Here is a 20,582-nt window from a genome sequence, read left to right as displayed (position 1 = left end):
TCACAGGTGACTTAGGAAATGGAACCAGCTTGATCACAGGTCTCCTTAGTACCGAGGCTGCACAGAAGTGGGGTGGTCACTTTACCTTCATTTGTTGGGCTAGCACTCCCACTCTGTGGAGCCTAACGATAACTGGGGTAGAGAAGAAAATGAGCAGAAGAAAGCATCAGTGCCTATCCTGTACAGGCCAGAAGCACTGTTCAATTGTGCAAACTACACATGGGATTCAAGGCGACATACCTCTTCTTGCAGAGAGCATGCTGGGGATGATGTCATCAGCCTGAGAGAGATGAGAAAGGGGCTGGCCCTGTCCTTCCTCCAGCCTCATCTCTTGCCACTCTGCCCTGTGATCACTCAGCTTGTCTTCTTGCTATTCCTCAACACCTACTTTGGTCCCATTGGAGGGATCCTGCACCATTTTCTGCCTGAAATATTCTTTCCTCAGCAGTTCTCATACACTCCCTTACCTCATTCGGTTCTTTTCCTAAATATCACGTCCTGAAAGAGGCTTTCCTTGATGCTCTTATCTAAAGTCTCTCTCCCTCATCACTGTTTCATTTTTCTGGAGGCTAGTCACAATTTATACATAGTTTGTTTATTGTCCATGTCCTATCACTAGAATGTGAAACTCGTAGTGCAGGGATGTTATCTGTCTTAGTCATCACAACATTACCTGTGCTTTAGAACAGGGCCACACAAACTAAATATTTGTGGAAGAAATACGGGCTGGGCACGAGAGAAAGGAGAGTACAACAGACAGGTCAGGGAGTATCCAAAAAGACCCCCCGCCTCCTCTCAAAGCCCTATCTAGAAGTGCCTCCGCTTGAAGTCTCAGAACTTCCCACCCATTAGCCAGAATGCTGACCTTCACTCCTCCTACCCTGCAATAGCCTTCTGAGAGTTGTGTGATCTTTCTGTAAAAAAAAAAAAATTTGTCTATCTATATTTCAGTTCAAAGGATTTGGTAAGGGGAAGGCTGATAAGGCAGAATGGGCAAGGAAAAAACAAGTGTAATTTACCCCAATGTGAGAGTTTTACGTGACAAGAGGCTGGAAGAAGACTGGCTCCTCTAGGTGGACTACAACTCACAATCACCTTGGTTTAGCAGCAATGGTGAAGACATCCACAACTCACGAGTACAAAGACAACTCAAGTGCTCGAGACAAGAAACAATTCTTTGACTTCCCAAAGAAAATTAGCAAAGATTTCCCTTCGGGATGAGAAAACAGAAGGGCCCTCATACACTCAGGTCACATATATAAGTTCAATTTTGAAAAAGAAAGACATACACAGAGAAAACAATGAATGCAAATTACTAAATGCTATTTACATTAATGTATTTTTAAACATTTTAACAACAGAATAGCCAGACATTACCATATTTGTTTTGTTTTGTTTTTGTTTTTGAGATAGACAGAGAGCAGGAGCAGGGGAGCAGAGAGAGAGGGAGAAGCAGGCTCCCCGCTGAGTAAGAAGCCCGACATGGGGCTCGATCCCAGGACTCTGGGACCATGACCTTAGCAGAAGGCAGATGCCCAACTGACTGAGCACCCAGGCGCCCCCATATTTGGTTATCTTAAAGCCACAAATGTTCTATAAATCCACCAACATTTTCAATGCATTCATTTTATGCTATTAATGCCTAAAAGGTGTATATTCTTCACTGGGACATTATGGGAGGAAATACAATAAATGTTAATAGTTAACTATGAATGGTGAAATTCAGATGACCTTAGCAATCTTAATACTTAAATATTTTCCACATAATCACAAAAAAGAAAATGTATTTAAAAACTGAGTAATTTAAAGTCGACAACTTTACTAAAGAAACATAATACAGCCACCCTACACAAGGCCTTTTGCTTCTTTGAAAGGCAGAGGAATGACCTCTAATATTGTCTTATTTATAACCTTTCCATGAAAACCGAACATCACTGTAATTCCAAACATTTTATTTCTTTCTTTACAATTTTCAACAGGTTTAATATTAATTTTTTAAAAGCAAGACTTCAAGGATACTTCCTACAAAAATTATGATTATACTAGAATATGAATTTTTCGCTGACCCTTTGATATAAGGAATACCTTGAACTAAGATCTTTTGTGGTACATGTTCAGAACCACATATTATCAATATGTGTTTCCTGGTATTAACCACCTCAGAAATAATGTAAAATTATGGGAGAAGAAATAATAATATCTATTCAAAAGAAATAATGTGCACTACTCAAGAGGGAACAGTGACACCTCTTTGCCTACCCAACATCCACCCCTCTCTTACGCCTTTCCAACAGAATACTCAATTCATTCACATGTCCACCCTCAGCTCCAAGGGTGAGTCCTGATTAGTGTAAGCTGTTATTTAATCTTGGGTAGAACTAACCAGACTGAAGGGGAAGATATACTCTAGGATGGCAGGGACAGATCACACACTGCTTATAGACTGAATTGGTTACCACTAATTTCAAGGAGGAAGCCAGCCTCTGAATAACAACTTTGGGAAGAGCAAGGCAGAGAAAGAAACTGGATCTGTGATGAAGTCATTAATTTGCTGACTCAAATAATTTTGGAATCTACTATTCTGCACTTCCTATTATGTATCCTAATATGGTTCTTTTCAAGCAAATTTAAGTCAGGCTACATAAAACCTTATTTATGCAGTCAAAAGCATCCTAATTAATATGGAAAGAAATCAATCATTTGGAATTCTCTTCTTAACAAAACAGCTCAAATAGTATACGTTAATATGTGTTAACACCTTAATCCTTAGAACTGTTTATAATTATCTTTTGATCATAAAAAGAAGTTTAACTATCCCATCTGCCACACTGTCTGTCTGTCTCAGGAGTCACTAAGAAAAGATATTAGTATACATGGATGCATCTTTCTTAAAAATTTAGAAAGGAAAAAAAACTTACATATATTTATAAATTTTTGCTTTTTATGTCAACAAATTCAAAAAAGGAAAGAACAATCTTCGGTCCCTTCTAGGGCTTGCATTTAATTGACAATAATAATCAGATTTAGTTTATAAGAAAATTGAGGCAATTCATATATATAACCGTTTGTAACTCATGTATGAACAGCGCATTTTATACATGCACAATCTTTTGTATCTGTGGAAACAACTACTATAATTCATAAAAAAGAAAAACATGTTCACTTTATTTATAGTGACATGTCATGGTTTATTAATAACAAAGGAATCAAAACCCAAGGGTTTTGTTTGATGACTGTGTAAAAATAAATCTGGCTTATTAACTATACACCTCATTAGTTCTTTATGGTAATACACAAATATTGCCAAGCAAATATTAAAAGACTAAAGTTTACTGTTGCCAAGTTGCTGGGGCTAACCATCAATTAAAGAAACAGTTAAACCAAGAAAAAACACTTGAACTTCTGCAGTCATAGCTCAAGGAAATAGAGGGCAAAAACAAGAGGTGACAACATTCTGAGTCCACCTTTGAATTCTTAATATCTGACTCTAGCAGAATGAACCAAAAACTTCAGTTTAGCAAAATAGATGTGTGACTTCATATATATCACACCTCACAGCAGCTGGAAGGCACAATCAAATGTAAAAAATCTAGTAATCTATTACAGCAGGAAACAGAAATCTGCACTTATTAAAGGGTAAAGATGAACATATAAATTGTTGTATTAAGAGGAAGGACGGGGTGCCTGGCTGGCTCAGTTGGAAGACCACATGATTCTTGATCTCAGGTTGGGAGCTGGAGCCCCATGTTGGGTGTAGAGATTACTAAAAAATAAATAATAAATAAACTCTTTTTTAAAAAGAAGGATAAATGAGGAATGGAAATTCAATGCAATAAGGGCAACTGGTTGGCAAATGGTTCAACAGTTTTCAAATTGCTTAGTGCTAAACCGTTATTGTTGGAATCAAATCTCAGCATCCTATCAGGATGACACCCTTAGGGGCTGCTTAATAAATTACATTCAAAACTGTCAGTCTTGTTGAATACATACTTCTTAGAAACTTCTTCAGCTTAAAACAGAAACAGCTGAAGTAACAGCTATCCACCATTGCTTTTATCTTGAAGGCATGAATTCTTAAAACCTCCAGTTAATGAAGGACAAAATTTTAAAAGGTGGAAGGAGCCTTAGGAAGTCACTTCTAATCCAAACTCCGTATTAGGCTAGGAGAATCTAATGAATACATTAAGCAAAGACTTTTGAGAGCTTTCTATCTTCAAAACTCAAATGTTGGTTGCAAGGGGTGACACAAATATATCTAAAACCTGATACCTCCTCTCAAGGAATCTATAGGATGCCCCAAGGAATTATAGACTGTGAAACCGAATACTGTACCATAATAAAGATAAAAATAAAATCCTAAGAACCAAGAGGAGTCATCCCGCAAAATAAAAAGCTTCAGGAAATGCTTAAGTGATGTTTGAGTTAAATGTGGAACAAGAGGTCAAATCTGGACATTTGGCAATGCAAGGGAAGGGCATTCCAGGCAGTGAGAATAGAATAACTCTGAAGCCCTATACAAACAGACCTCATTTCCAAATACTCTTTCCTTACATAGTCTGCTTTGGCCATGCTGTTTCTTGGTGTTCTTCAAACAGGACAGGATCTGCAAACAGCCATTCCATCCTCAGGGCCTTTGCATCTGCTGCTCCCTCTGCCTGGAATGATCTACCCTCAGATTCCTGCAAGGCTAGCTTTCTTAACCTACTTCAAATCTTTGCTCAAATGTCACCTGATTTTCAGTGAGGACTTACTTGACTATCCTATTTTAAATTGTCATCCTCACACTCCCTTGTCACCACTTTATTTTTTCCACAGCACTTACTACTATCTGACATGGTATATATATATATTCTACTACTTATTAGCTTTGTCCATCCCCCTGCTGAAAGACCAGAAGTTATTTTTGTTCATGTCTAGATTTTAAAACACTGCCTGGACATGGTAGACATGAAATGAATATATGCTGACAAACTGGCTGATGGCATAAAGGAATGGAAAAGATTTCTGCCCTGAAATAAGTTATGTTACAGTACTCTTGACCAACAAAAACAAATATATAGTTGGCAAAACCCAATTTAGGAAAGACTAATGCACAGATACAGTTCCTGGCATTACCACTTCTACATGTCCAGTGAGCACCAGATTCTTCTTTTTACACCTCTTAGCTCCCTGTCCCCAGTAACACTGTCCCTAACGCAATGGCCAAAAATGACATGAGAATTGCCAGTGATGCCAGGCATCAGTGCCTTCCCACAGTAACCTTCATTGCTACCTCTAAGCAAAGGTAAAAGGTACTTCTACTTCCATTTTTGGACAAGAGAAAGATGTATTCCTGGATTTCCAAATTAAATACATCTTTCTGAGGATGCTTAAATTCTACACTACTTGAGTGGTTACATTGATATCATGAATTAGCCAGGAAACTTACAATTTTGAATACTGTTACTAAGTGTAGCTATGAAAAAACACATCTTTGATTTCTGTTTCAGTATTGCAAAATACTTTTTCTATACTGCCAACACATGACCCAGGGAATACGGTTTTAAGAAAAAGATTCCTCCAATAAAGACCAATACTGTATTTTAGGCAAATGGGTAACAATTTACAGCGAAGGGCATTTTTTTTTCCCACTCAGAAGGATCAACTATGATTTTATTCTGGGTGAAAAAATGGCATCGAGTTCATAAACAAGAGCATTAGTATTTGAATTATACTATACTAAAACCAAACAGGAACAGAAAAAAATATTCTTTATCACCAGCAGAAGCAAAATTACTTAAGGAAATGAGGAATAAGCTCAAGATTTCTCACTTCAGCTAACACCTCCACAGACTGCATTATCATTTTAAGCGAAGTGACATTTTCACATTTAATTTTTAACGGCAGGCATCATTTCCATCTGGGGTTCATCCGCACAAAAGTGCTAGCCTTGGCACAATTTCAATATTTAACCGAAAGTTCATTTCTGACTATAAGCAAAATGCCTCGATACGACCCAATAGTTAATACCTCTACATGAATCCTTAACACTGGCAGCTCAATTTTACGTTTTACCTAGTGGTGAATTTTGCCTTCAGACAGACACCTATGTCTGTAACCCTCCCTCAATCATCAAGAAATGACTTATCTTTACCCCCCCTTAAAACCTGCATTTTTTTTTTTTTTGCAACACCATTTACACTCCACAGAGAGTTTTACGAATATGACCATTCTTCGTAAGTAGAAGAACAGCTACAAACGAGACCCCATTCCCTTAGGTAGAGAAATGCCAAACCAGCAGCTCCCATCCTAACTTTCAGGTGGGGACAGTCACAGCTGTCACGGGTCAAACGTCGCCAGTTATTATTGCAGGACCTCCTTCACGGCCACTAGGGGAAAAGCCCCATAAAACAATGTTCGGTCCTCACTGATCTTTTTCTCTAATAAGGAGACACCTGAAAGTCACACTGGGTGGCCGATGGCTGTAACGGCAGCACCCAGGGGAGACTGTGCAGAGCGAGCGCTTAGGCGAAAGCAGGAAGCCCAAGTTCCTGCGCGACGAGAGGACTACCGGGAAAAACAGGAGCCCATCTGCCCACAGGAGGCGAGAAAGAAGTCGGCCGGGAGAGGCTGCGAGTCGGGGAGGTGGGGCGGCGAGCCCCGGCCGCAGGCCGGAGCGCCGGGTGGGGGGCGGGCGCAGGTGGGCTGCGGCCGCCCGACCGCCGAGGGCCCCCCCGCCCCGGGAAGTCCCCAGGGCCTCGCCCGCGCCGCGGGGAAGCCGCCCAGCCCACAGACGGGCGCAGGAGCCGCCGGGGCAGAGCCACGTCGGAGGACAGAAGCGCGGCGGGAGGTGAGCATCCCTCTTGCCCCCAGCGGGAGGCTGACAGCCCGGGAGCGCGAGGCGGCCGGGGGCGCGCGAAGGGCCGCCGCGCGCCGGAGGGGGTCGCCCTGAGGGCGCTGCCAGCCGCCACCGACTCCCCCTCGCGCGGATCGGCGGCGCCGGGATACTCACGTAGGGCTGGTAGAACTTGGAGAGCCGCGGCTTCCCGTGGTTGTTGAAGATGAGGATCGCCTTGATCATGGCTGAGCCGGGCCGACCGGGTGGGCGCTGGGGGCCAGGGCGGGGGCGGGCGCGCGAGCCTCGCCTCGGGATCTCGCCGGCGATCCTTCCCCACCCGCCCCCTCCCGCACGCGCGCGCGCGCGCTCCCGAGCCGCGGGGCGGGGCCGGGGCGGGGCCGGGGCGGGGCCGGCGCGAAGGGAAGCGGAAACATCTCCGGTCCCGAGGCCGCTAGTCAGAGAGGCGCATGCGCACTTGGCGGCGCGCGGTTACGTGGTTTGCAGACTTCTTCCGGAGGATTGTTGCCGTGCAAAAGCGTAGGTGCGGTATTAACAGTCAGGGCTCTGCGACAGGTTCCCCGTAGAGGACCAACCGCCAACTCCCAACTTTCACCTTTGGGTTGGGTTCCCCCCACCACCACTCCGGCGCCTCCTTAGCGACGCCCCCGGCGTAAAGCCCGCCCATTGTTGAGCACGCCGAGCCACCACTTCCGCCCTCGCCTTCCACTGAGCAAGATGGCTGAGGAGCCGGAGTCCGCGTTGCAGCTCCCTCCCTCAACTGCTGCTGATGGCGAAGGACCTACAGAGGTCTCCCCAGAAACAGCCACTCCGGAGCCCCCTTCTTCCGCCGCGGTCTCCCCGGGGACAGAGGAACCTGCCGGCGACACGAAGAAAAAAAGTAATTTTGAGAGCAGTTTCTTTCTAGGCAGAGGCGGGAGGTTTAGATTGCGTCCGACTAGGTCCCTGGCGGCCGATAAAGGGGCAAAATTTAGAGGAGGGCTGGTCCCAGTCGTAGCTTTTGCCCAGTGAGGAGAGAGGAAGGGTAGTTTTCGGCTTTCGGGACCTTTGAGTTGAGAGCCTCGCAGGGGAGCCGTCTCTGGACGCACCTTCGCGGTGTGGTGCGGGTCCTTGGCCGCCACAGTACTTGTTACACTGCATTCCACTCTTCCTTTGAGTTGGCCAGACTGCGGGCTCTTTGAAGGTGGGAGCCGAGTGGGATCTCGGCTGGCTCCAGGGACCTAATATGGGACGTAATTATTTGATTAATGACTTAAGGTTTTAGGGATGGTCGGTAGCAAGTCTGGATTAGAATCCGCGCCTTCCGGCAAGTTCGCTGCTTCTTACGTCAACTGCGTGTGAATTCACTCCTTGTACCAAAAAAAAAACCCAAAAAACCCTGAAGTTTTACCAAGTATGAAGAGTGGTAAGAGAAAACCAAAGGCATAGGTATCGCCTTCTCCTCCGCCCTACCCCAAACCACCCCAAAGGTTTGGAACTTTTATAAGCGAGTCATTTCATTGCTTGAATTAGTCCTCGATCCTTCATGGCTTGCGAATTGGTTCGCCATTGTAAAATATGGAAAATCCTAAGGAGGTCACTTGTCCTTGAGCATTCTGTGTAGAGTTGCCTCTGAGAAAATCCTCACATCAGCGATTACGATTCGGATTGGTTGACCCTAGGCCTCGGTTTTTCTCAGTACAGAGTTTTAAAGTATGGCTGTGGCATGTTTTGTACTCCGTGATCTCACAGCCTTTCTATAGAACTTCCGCTTCTGCTGCTTTTGGAGAACGGTCTCCTGGCACTCTCTCCCTTCGAAGTCAGACCACCTCTACCTTTGGGGGGAAACTTACTCTCATTTCCACATGATGCCCTAGTAGAGTAACAGAAGCTTGTGATTATTTCTGTAAAGAAGCACTAGAGTCTTTCTGAAGAATTCCATGATTTTTACAGATTCTTGCTCGGTTTTTTCCTCATTTTACTATAAGCAGAAACAGACTTTTCCAGGGTTTTTTGTTGTTGAGAGTTTTTTTTGTTTGTTCGTTTTTTGGGGGGAGGGGGTTGACTTTGACAGCCTTAGTCAAAAGCTTACTACTTGACCCTGAAGATAGCTGAGTAAAACAGGCAAAAAATTAATGGCCCATAACCCGGATATGGCCTCAGGTTATATGGTATGTTTTCTTTGGTCTGCATAGTTTTCTTTTTCCTTAAACCACCGTTGAAAAATAGTATTTTCATTTTCTGGCCCTTGGGCATTTGAGTTTGCCTCTGATGAAAAACTTAGTTTCTAGCTATTGAATTTCTACCCTCAAGTTACCGTCCTTTTTTGAGGACCTCTTAAGGAAGAAGCTTCAATATTTCATATGCTCCACCTTTAGTTTAAGCTACAGAAGAATAAGGATTCCTGAAGCTGACCAAGGTTGTTGGTCCTTAGGAACTAATTAAGATTACTTGGGAGAACTTTGGACCTTACCAATGCACTACTTAGAGAAGATTCTAATGTAATTGATGTGGATACCTGTATTCTTGTAAATGTTAATTCTAATGTATAGTTATAGTTGAGAACTCTAAGCAAATCACCTTTAGAATTAAAAAAAAAAGTTACAGCTGTAACTACAGTAAGTAACTTTCCTTCTTTAGCTTCTTGCCTTCCCGCTTTTCTTCCTTCAGTGTATATATAACTCAGTATTTTCTGCCTCACTTGCTGAAATACCCAGGTCCCAAGGGATTAAGGGAGTTATGGAAGCTGAGTCAACCAAAATCTGCTCTGTTATCTCCCAGTTCATTAAATAACTGAAGCTATAATTATTAAATGGAGAAAGGAAGGTAAACTTTCAGGAAGATAAATTGTATGTGTCCTGTGTTCTAGGTACCTTCATTCCAGGGGCAAACTTAAATAAATTGACTGCAGTGACCTGGTGGGAATCTCAATTTTTAATACCAAAGAATGAAACAAGGAAGATGTAGTAGCATGGAGCTAACTTTAGGGGGCAGCAGTACACTATTTTGCTTTCAGTATTACTTTTGGGATTGTAGATACCTGATTTTTTTAAGATTTTATTTGTCAGAGAGAGAGAGCACAAGCAGGGGGAGCGGCAGGCAGAGGGAGAAGCAGGCTCCCCGCTGAGCAGGGATCCCGATGCAGAACTCGAATCCAGGACCCTGGAATCATGACCTGAGCCACCCAGGCATCCCTGTCTGGATTATTGAAACTTGATTTCACTGTCTGAAATCTTTTGGCTCCTAGTTGTATTTTCTTTTTAATACTTTTTATTACTTAATATTAAGTATATTGTAGAAAACTTGGTGGTTACAAAAAGCACAAATAAAATCAAGTGATCGTCTGTAATGTCACTACTGAGAAGTAGCAGTTTGGTTCATATTCCACATTTCTGTGAACGTGTGTTTGTGGTGGTTTTAATGAAATTGATATCCTATTGTACATTGCTGTTTTGTATTTAGTACATTTTGATAACTTGGTCATACTGTTAAGTATGCTTTTATAATGTTTCTCTCATGGCAGCTTAATAATCTTAGGGTTCAGTAAGTATGAGTTATTAGCTGATACTGTTCTAAGTACTTTACATGTATTAACTAATTTAATCCTCACAACAGCCTTGTGAGGTAGATGATATCCTCACTTTACAAATGGAGAAACTGGCACAGGGTGATTAAAAGCTTGTCCCCATATATATCCCTAGCAAGTGATAGAAGCAGGATTTTGAACCCAGGGAATTTAGAATTTTGTGCTTTACTATATTATATAAATTCTATCATAGAGTGTAATATCCTTTATTTAACCAGTTTTCTAAATATCCTTGCTGGGTATTTAGGTTTACCAAGGTTTTGTTTTTTTGTTTTTTGCTTTTTTCCCTGTAAAAATAAAATCTTCAACAGAGGTGAAATCCTTCTAAGTGACTCTTCACACCTCATATTTTCTTAGACTAGATTCCTAGAAGTGTTACTGAGCCAAAGTATATCTTGAAGTATTTGGATATCTGTTACCGTAACGTTCTCCAGAAAGGGTATACATACAATTGTGCTTTCCTAACAGCAATATTTTTTTTTGAGATTTTATTTATTTATTTGAGAGAGAGAGAGAGGGATAAGAGAGAGCACAAGCAGTAGGGGAGTGGGAGAGGGAGAAGCAGGGTCCCCGCTGAGCAGGGAGCCCGACATGGGGCTCGATCCCAGGACCCTGGGATCATGACCTGAGCCAAAGGCAGGCACTTAACTGACTGAGCCACCCAGGCACCTCTCCCAACAGTAATATTGTCTGTACCCTTGTAATTTTACTAGTTTGCCCATTGAAAAAGAACATAACATTATCTTCGGTATTTTTTTCTTTTCTATTATCTTTTCTTTTATCTTTATTTCTTTGGAATTACCTGTTATGTCCAAATGCATTTTAAAGGTCAGTTTCATGGGGAGACCATTGTGGAACTGTAGAATCAAGGGGAAAAGTCCACAAAAGCATGAGAAAGAATATACCTAACATTTCTACATCTTGGACATGCCTCCAGTATCATAAATACATAAACTGTATATCGATTAAAGTTTTAAGTTTTTGAAGTCTTTTATATCACATTTTCTTTGGGTGGTTCATTGTAATTGCCAGTGTTTTTTTCTTTGACAGTTGATGTCCTGTTGAAGGCTGTGGGAGACACCCCTATAATGAAAACAAAGAAGTGGGCTGTAGAGCGAACCCGAACCATTCAAGGACTCATTGACTTCATCAAAAAATTCCTTAAGCTTGTGGCCTCTGAACAGTTGGTATGAAAGCAACGGTGATCATTTCCCTGCGTAAATTCACAGTAGTTCCTAGGCAACTATGAATAATTGTTGTACACAGAAATGAATATGGAGCCACATATGTTCCTTTAGAAATGTCTTTATTTCTTTTGTTGATGGGATTTCTGTACTTTATTGAATTCTCTGTGGAACTCTGAAATGAAATGATTTTTAGATTTGCTTTTATGGTGCAAACCACTTTTTTACCTACTGTATTGGTTTGTTTGTTTTTTCTCAGTCACTGCCCATGCAGAAAGATCTCTCATAAAACATTAGTACAGAGAAGTTCTGGGATTTTTAAAATTTGTTTTGCTATCAGTGTTCCTTCCCAGTACTCTTGAGGTAAGCAATATATCTTTTGCAATGTCATGGAAGAACTAAGAGAGATACCTATTTCATAGTACAGTACATGGTAAGCACTTTGTGCTGGTGTTTGTAAGGATTAATATTTTATTATATTTTTTGAAGATTTTATTTATTTATTTGATAGAGCAAGAGAGCACACGCAGGGGGAGAGCAAGAGAGCACAAGCAGGGGGAACAGGAGAGGGAGAGGGAGAAGCAGGTTCCCCGCCAAGCAGGGAGTCTGATGCGGGGCTCAATCCCAGGACTCTGGGATCATGACCTGAGCCGAAGGCAGATGCTTAACCATCTGAGCCATGCAGGTGCCCCAGGATTAGTATTTTAAATGCCACTGGTTTTTAACTTGGTATTTTACTACAGAATTTTAAATGGCTACATGTATTTGGTATTTCTTTTTTTGTCACGTGTTATAAGTAATATATCAGACACCTTTATCTGCAGATCATAATCTTGGTTGGTACTAACACGGGTAGTATATGAGTAGTTAGGTAAATGAAGAATCACTAAGTATTTTTAAAATACAAATTAGGATTTGTATGTATTAGTGTTGGGGAGGGATATAGTTGCTTATGAACTTAGAAGTAAGAATGCATAAAATGAGTGAATTAATTTATTAAAGTGGTATGTGTTGGAATTTCTTTCTTTCTGTCATTGAGGAGGAAGAAACTGACCTAAGAGTTTGGCTATAAGTGGCTCTCATGAAAGGATTATAGGTACAAAAGTAAGTGCCTGGTAGGTCAATCGCTAGAAGGTATTTGAAGCAGGAATAGCATAGAGCCAAAGATTCCTCCAGAGGAAGTTGCCTTTGTGATCAACTAGAGTGAGAAAATCATGTTTTGTAAGAGTGCCATATAGAATTTAATTAAAGAAATGCCAGAGATGGATGCATATGGTAACTAAAACCTCAGGAGCAGAGGACTTGACTAGCATCCAAGTCTAAATGGAAAAGTTAGGGGACTGAAGACATAGACTTGAGAGAAATGAGTAGAGGCTATCTGTGCTAAGGTTGCAGCCTGAAGAGTTGGTGAAATAGAAAACCAGAAGAGTACCAAAAAATTAAGGCATTACTATAAGAAATTTATGAAAAGAAGATGAAACGCTGCTATGTCCTATGTTAAGAGTCTTGACTCTTTGTGTTGCCTATATTCCGTAGTCTGAAAGGACTTGATGGATAGCAATTTGTATTAGGTTGAACCATGTAAAATTGCCATCAGTCAACCATTATAACATAGAAAAATGGCAATTTCATGTGGTTCAACTTTATTTTTATTTTTTAATGGTTTTTTTTTTTAAGATTTTATTTATTTATTTGACATAGAGAGTGAGAGAGCACGAGCAGCAGAGGGAGAAGCAGGCTCCAGACTGAGCAAAGAGCCTGATAGGGGCTCGCTCGATCCCAGGACTCCGGGACCATGACCTGAGCTGAAGGCAGATGCTTAACCAACATGAGGTGTCACTCATGTGGTTCAACTTTAAACCTTTGTAGTGAATCTGATTAGTTCTTTCCATTTAAGCAGTAAGAAACAAAGTAGAATCATTTGTCACTTCCCTAGACTGAACTAGAACTCACATCTGACTTTCATCTAGCTGTACCCCACAGTATTTTAAGCAAAATGGATGTTAAGGAAAACATATGCTAGGGATTCTGTGAAGATAGCAGTGGTGTCAGAAGCATGATTGGATCTTCAGATTCCCACAAAAATGTTTTCTTTTTTTTTTAAAGATTTTATTTATTTTTCAACAGAGAGACAGCAAGAGAGGGAACACTAGCAGGGGGAGTGGGAGAGGGAGAAGCAGGCTTCCCGCTGAGCAGGGAGCCCAATGCGGGACTCGATCCCAGGACCCTGGGATCATGACCTGAGCTGAAGGCAGACGCTTAACGACTGAGCCACCCAGGCGCCCCCACAAAAATGTTTTTGACTAGACAGCAAAACCAAGAAACAGTTGATCCGTATTTATAACAAACCAGATAGGGGAGTATCCTCATGAACCCTAAAATGCATGGTATCACCAGATGTACTGAAGGAAGCAACAGGATTGGCACCTGGCAGTACTGAGAGAAGGAAAGCCGGTATTCACGGGGAAGGAGAGCAGGCCAATTTAAGTATGGTAGCTGAAATTGAGAGGGTTTGCTCCTCTCTGGTAGCAGGTGATTACAATGCATCTGTCCCAAGGAGGACTGAAGAGGCTGGAGCAGTCTAGCCCCAGAGGGCTCTCCAAACAGACTCAGTAGGGCTCCCTTGCAGGACAAGACCCCACACTGAGGAGGAACTTCTGGAAGTGAAACAGAATTGAACAAGGTTAGGAACATAAGAGAAGGAGAGAGAAAGACCAGATAAAGAGGAGGGGAACAGGGTGGAGAGCTAAAGTTAAGAAAACTAATTACATATTAAAATAAGCAACAGAGGGGCTCCAGCGTAGCACAGTTGGTTAAGCATCTGACTCTTGGTTTCTGCTTGGGTTCTGATCTCAGGGTCGTGAGATCGAGCCCCATGTCAGGCTCTGCCCTTGCGCAGAGTCTGCTTGAGATTCTTTCTCTTCCTCAGATCCTCCCACTCATGCTCTCAGTCTCTCAAATAAATAAGTAAATCTTTAAAAAAAAAATAAGCAATGGAGAAGTAGAGTGTCAAATCCCATACAATGTTATAAGAAAGAAAAATAACATTTCTAAAGACGATGAAGCCATGCCAGAAAGATGTGCCTGTGATACAGGTCGGTAACTAACTTAATATTTCAAAACGAGCTAAAAGACATTAAGAAAATGATACAAGATGTGAAAGAACAATAGAAATTAGAAAAACAGCATTAGAAAAACTCAGTTGAAGTGACAGAACTCAGGGAAAGAATTATAAATAAAAGTTATTTCAGAAATGGAGATTCGAGGGGTGCCTGGGTGGCTCAGTTGGTTAAGCGGCTGCCTTCGGCTCAGGTCATGATCCTGGGGTCCTGGGATCCAGCCCTGCATCTGGCTCCCTGTTCTGCGGAGAGCCTGCTTCTCCCTCTTCCTCTGCCTGCCACTCTGCCCTCTTGTGCTCTCTATCTGTCAAATAAATAAATAAAATCTTAAAAAAAAAAATGGAGATTCAAGTAGGAGAAACATAAGAGCAAATAACTGAGAATGCCTTAGGAAAAATAGAAGGCAAAAAACCCAATTTTTTTTTTTAGGAGAGAGGCAGAGGGAGAGGGGGAGAGAATCTTAAGCAGTCTCCATGCCCAGTGCGGAGCCCGACACAGGGCTCGGTCTCACAACGCTGTGATGAAATCAAGAGTCAGACACTTAATTGACTGAGCCACCCAGGAGCCCAGTAAAGGCCAATTTTTTTTCATCAGAAAGGTAAAAATTTCAGAAAAGGAGGCAAATAATTGAGTCTGAACAAAGGAAAGTGAACATACGGTTAACAGGAGTTCCTGAAAAAGCAAAGGAACAAAACAAATAACTAAAGTATAAATCAAGGGAAATTTCTTAATAAAATTTGAAACAACATATTGAAAAGTTACCTGAGAATATCAACAAAGAATAACAAGCACCAAGAAATATTCTGGTAAGATTAACTAGGCTTGAAATAAAAAGAAAAAACTCCTTTGGACACATAGGGAAAAAAAGACATGACTTTGAAAGAAAATTAGATTATCATCAAATGTTGATAGCAAAGTTATAAGGAAAGAAATTGTGAGATAAGAATTTTATATTCAACAAAGCTGACTTTTAAAGTATTTATTTGAGAGCGAGAGAGAGGGCGCGTGCATGCGAGCCTGGGAAATGCACAGGGGGAGGGAGAAGGAGAGATCTCAAGCAGACTCCAACCTGGAGCACAGAGCCCAACTCAGAGCTGATAGCAAGATCCTGAGATCATGACCTGAGCCAAAACCAAGAGTTGGATGCTTAACTGACAGAGCCACGCAGGCACCCCCAAAACTGATTTCAATAGACATAAACTATTAGCAATGTGCAAGAACTTGGAATTGTTCCCATGAACCTTTCCTGAGGAAGCTACTACAGAAAGAGCTTCATAACAATGAAAGTAAAGACCAGCGGTTTAAAAACAAAATCATTTTTTAAAATAATTTTATCTTCCCGAGTTGTAGCATTTAGCAAAAGATTGCATTGTGAACATTTTACTTCCATGGAATTTTAAATTAGGTGTATTGCTTTTTTTATTAGTTGCTTTCAATTGCTAATTCCTGTTACACGAACCACGTTGAGTTCCTGTAGTTCTCTACTACGTCTACTCTACTGTCCCCTCAACACTCACACTCCTTACTTTTTCCCCATTTGCCTCCAAAGCCCTGATTATTCTCTTCACCTAGTTAAATTCTGTTTATTTCTCAGGTATCTCCTCCAGGAAACTTCTCTGACCTTTCTGCTAGGCCGAACTAATGCCACATCTCTGTGTACTGTACACCTTGTTACGTGCACTTGTCCCATCCGTATTCTTATCTGTGTATGTCTGCCTCTCCATTAGATCAACAACTCATTGAGGGAAGAGATCATAATAATCTTCATAGTTCCACACTTTGTGCAGTTTCTAGCACATAGGAGACACTCATTGACTATTTGCTGAAGTAAACTGTCCTTGAGAGTCTTTATCCTAATTTAAAATATACAAAGAGTAAAATCTCTGTCCGCTCCAAGTGCCAGGAACTAAACACAAATTATGTGTTATAGAAAATTCACATTAAAATGTACACTGATTTCTGTTCTGAGTTTTTATGTTAGAACATTACTCAGTCCTAACGATGAATTGATAATTAAGCATGGACTATTTTGAAATAAGTTAATCATAACTCGTGTCTATTGAATACATATACCAGGCACTGACACATGATGTGTCTTATCTCATTTTATCTTTCCCAGCAGCCCCATGAAGCACAGGTACTGTTATTTTCCACACTTACAAATAAGGAAACAGGGTGAGAAAGGTTATTTGTATGTGGAGCCAAGATTCAAACCTAGATCTATCTCAGTAGAGCTTCTGTTCTTAATTACCACACTATATTGCCTCGGGGAGAAATGGAAGCAATATTTATTCTTGTAATACCTGGTGACCCGTGTAGTATCTCTCAACTAACTATTGCAATACAGTTTTTTTTCTTTTAAGACTATGTTAAGCCCAGGAAATTTTAGTCTTAGAAATTGATTACAAAGGAAAATTGAATGTCACTACAAGTAATGTTTTCTTGTTTTCTAAAAAGAAAATTATCAAAAGCCACTTTGACACTGTGACCTTTTGTTTCAGGATCTTCAGAAATGATTTTTGGTTTTGTTTTTGGTTTTTTTAAAGATTTTATTTATTTATTTGAGAGAGAAAGTGCACAAGCAGTTGGAGGGGCAGAGGGAAAGGGAGAAGCTAACCTCACTGAGCAGGGAGCCCCATGTGGGACTTGATCCCAGGACCCTAAGATCATGACCTGAGCTAAACAAAGGCAGATGCTTAACCGACTGAGCCACCCAGGCACCCCCAGAAATGGGGGGGGTGTTGTTGTTTTTTTAAGATTTATTTGACAGGGAGACACTGAGAGGGAACACAAGCAGGGGGAGTGGGAGAGGGAGAAGCAGGCTTCCTGCTGAGCAGGGAGCCCAATGCGGGGCTCAATCCCAGGACTCTGGGATCATGACCTGAGCGGAAGGCAGACGCTTAACGACTGAGCCATCCAGATGCCACCAGAAATGTTTTTTAAGTACTAGAAATATTTTAGTAAAAATAGACTAAACTGAAGCATTGGACAGTGAATCCTTTAAAGAATAAGGCTTTGTTACCTTTTTACTTCATTTATGTTACTTTGTTTTTTTTTTTTAACCTCACATGGCTGAAAGTGACTTAGTAGTGGTACTCTGCCTGAAGTTCAGTACCTTTGAGAGTTTTCAAAGGTGATAAAGGTAGGGGCGCCCGGGTAGCTCAGTTGTTAAGCGTCTGCCTTCGGCTCGGGTCCTGGTTCCTGGGATCGAGCCCCGCATTGGGCTCCCTGCTCCACGGAAAGCCTGCTTCTCCCTCTCCCACTCCCCCCACTTGTGTTCCCTCTCTCACTGTGTCTCTCTGTCAAATAAATAAAAGTCTCTAAAAAAAAACCAAAGGTGATAAAGGTAAAATATATATATATATACACACACACACACACACATATATATATATATCCAACAATGTGTGTCATTTACCCCCCCTCCAAGAAAATGCACAAGTAGCTCAAATATTAAATTTCTTGATTTTGGACTCTGTGTAGAATTTCATTAGGAGAAATTCTGTCTTTAATTATGAGTAAGTGGAAAAATTAATATTTCCAATAATTACTTTCTTGAATAAACCTCCAAATGCTACTTGTAAAGACAATATTTAAAAGTTTCTTAGTTATAAAAAGTTGGGAACCACTATTCTAGGACCAGAAATTCTGTTACTTTTACCAGAGGACAGATACGATTGATCTTTGAGAGATCTCATTAGTTGAGTAAGTTATTAGAATTAGGAGTCTGGGGAAGCTTTTTTTCGATTCTGAAGACAAATTGAAATAGCTGACAACCCAGAAGAGTGCAGTTTAATCAGGGTACCATTAAAAATGAATCATCTTTTTTTTTTCTTGCAGTTTATTTATGTGAATCAGTCTTTTGCCCCCTCCCCAGACCAGGAAGTTGGAACCCTCTATGAGGTAATACATCAGTACTTCGTTTTCTAATGGAGTATGCACATCTGTGCATATTATGTCATAAACTCAACATTTTAAGAGATGATATGCCATTCTTAGCTGTCATGAAAGAAGAGATTACTTTGTTATATCTAACACTTAGAACATAGTTGGATCTCAAATTACAGTGATGGAGGAATTAAGAAATGAATAATACCAACAGAAGATGACTTTGAAGTACAATAATCTAGTTCTGCCTCCCAAGATGTTGAAAAGGAAGGGCTACATAATAAGAATGACTTTATTCGACATTCTTAAAGTTTAATGGCCATAATCATTCGAGTGTGCACACTAGCACCACTACTAGAAAACAGTACATACCTTATCATCAGAGATGTAGGAAAGGGACAAGATAATATGCAAGCCCACCCATTCCTAAAATGCTAGTTTTTTGTTGTTTTAAAGATTTTATTTATTTATTTGACAGAGAGAGACAAAGCGAGAGAAGGAACACAAGCAGGGGGAGTGGGAGAGGGAGAAGCAGGCTTCCCGCAGAGCAGGGAGCCCGATGCGGGGCTTGATCCCAGGACCCTGGGATCATGAACTGAGCCCAAGGCAGACGCTTAATGACTGAGCCACCCAGGTGCCCCCAAAATGCTATGTTTTATTAAAATATATGATTATTGATATGAGTCCAAGAGTAACCTGGATCTGTTGAAAGAGTCTTGTAGATACTTACACGGATGAGGATATTTATGATATACATAACATTTTTTTCCTTAGTTTCATCTAGGGATAATAGAAATTATATGGAGTTTAATTTATTGCCTTTTTTTTTCCTTTTTGTAGTGCTTTGGCAGTGATGGTAAACTGGTCCTACATTACTGCAAATCTCAGGCATGGGGATGAAGTACAGAGAAAAAGCTCTTGCTAACCAGATGAATCTTCACAAAGCAAACAGCTCTGGAAAAAGTTGATACTTGTGACAAGAGACTTGTGTATGTGATCTACACAGCATGTATCTTCTATGAATCATGTTTATGCATAAAGAAATCCATAGAGTAGATGGACTCACAAAAATGTGATTTGTATTAATACACAAATCATCGTAAAAGATTGGCTTTACAGTATACCCATTACTACAACTATTGTTCCAGATCAGCCACCAAGGAGTTGAAAAAGGAGCCTAAGACTGTAGAAAACTTCTTTGTTACCAGTTCTCAGTGACTGAAATTGTTTACTTGTAGAGAGAACACTCTGCTGCTTTTTTTCCCCACTGTGAAAGTCAGTTTTCTAAAGGATTCTTTTTGTGCGTATTCAGGGAAGTTCAGTCTGTGTGAGGTATGCGGTGTACAGTTAGATCTACAGTGTTAGGGAACTTTGTCCCATTGATCTGCTGGCTTTATGTCCTGCACAGTCCAGTAGAGGGCAGCCTGGCTGGCAGAAGGAGTTAAGCAGTTTGGTTTTACACCTTTGCCAGATGACAATGGAGGAAAATAGAGATTCCTGCTCATTTCTAGCAAACATCTAGCCAAGAGAGCATGCATGTTGAGACACTGGAAAGCTGCTTTAGAGAATATGTGTGGTTTAGAATTATTTTATTGAGAAACAGAAGGAATTTTACAACTTCTGGACAATTGAGTCAAACTTTTCAGTCCCACCATTTAAATGATTGTGAGCCCTAATGGTTGTAACTGTGGTGTTATTTTGTGTCTTATTTTTACAGGGTCAGAAGCACTCGGTAAACCTGGTGACATCTTTTGAGTTTTTTATAATCTGTTTTCCAACTTGAAAATACTCGACTAATTGGATAGCCTTAGAGTCTATATGTATTTCATGCTGTGACTGAAAGTCCCATTTTCCCTGATGCTATTTGGTAATTCCTTGAAGTGAGATTCGGTATTATATAATTCTGTATCATAGTGGTAATGTAGCATTTCAAAAAGCATTCCAATAAATTGAATGGAATGTCCAAACAGGAGCTAAGATGTATACAAGAA

At 40.9% G+C, this 20,582-nt stretch overlaps 2 protein-coding genes across 8 annotated transcripts in view; one reads left to right on the top strand and one right to left on the bottom strand.

The window, feature by feature from the left end:
• Positions 1-7,210, bottom strand: part of AP3S1 (adaptor related protein complex 3 subunit sigma 1) — a 107,132-nt gene extending 99,922 nt beyond the window's left edge. Inside the window, exon 1 of one of the 5 annotated variants that reach the window (XM_073878550.1) lies at positions 6,992-7,210. In XM_073878550.1, the coding sequence (XP_073734651.1) occupies positions 6,992-7,060 (69 nt within the window). In that variant the 5' untranslated portion in view covers positions 7,061-7,210. The remainder of the gene's footprint in view (positions 1-6,991) is intronic. The other 4 variants (XM_073878548.1, XM_073878549.1, XM_025860811.2 and 1 more) reach the window with 4 other exon arrangements.
• A 78-nt stretch (positions 7,211-7,288) lies between these two features.
• On the top strand, positions 7,289-20,582 carry ATG12 (autophagy related 12). Of its 3 annotated transcripts, XM_025860812.2 has the most exons (4): positions 7,332-7,715; positions 11,451-11,587; positions 18,544-18,606; positions 19,432-20,582. In XM_025860812.2, the coding sequence occupies exons 1-4, from the start codon at positions 7,553-7,555 to the stop codon at positions 19,489-19,491; spliced, it is 423 nt and encodes a 140-aa protein (XP_025716597.1). In that variant the 5' UTR covers positions 7,332-7,552; the 3' UTR covers positions 19,492-20,582. The 3 variants fall into 3 exon arrangements, with proteins under 3 accessions (XP_073734652.1, XP_025716598.1, XP_025716597.1); XM_025860813.2 differs by lacking the exon at positions 18,544-18,606 and having other exon boundaries at positions 7,325-7,715; XM_073878551.1 differs by lacking the exons at positions 11,451-11,587; positions 19,432-20,582 and having other exon boundaries at positions 7,289-7,715; positions 18,544-18,605.

The sequence above is a fragment of the Callorhinus ursinus genome, unplaced genomic scaffold, assembly GCF_003265705.2.
Source record: "Callorhinus ursinus isolate GAN/ISIS: 27379988/994484 unplaced genomic scaffold, GSC_fseal_2.0 scaffold30, whole genome shotgun sequence".
NCBI classification, from domain to species: domain Eukaryota; kingdom Metazoa; phylum Chordata; class Mammalia; order Carnivora; family Otariidae; genus Callorhinus; species Callorhinus ursinus.
Note: the sequence above shows the minus strand (reverse complement) of the source record. Positions and strands in the feature narration are given on the sequence as shown.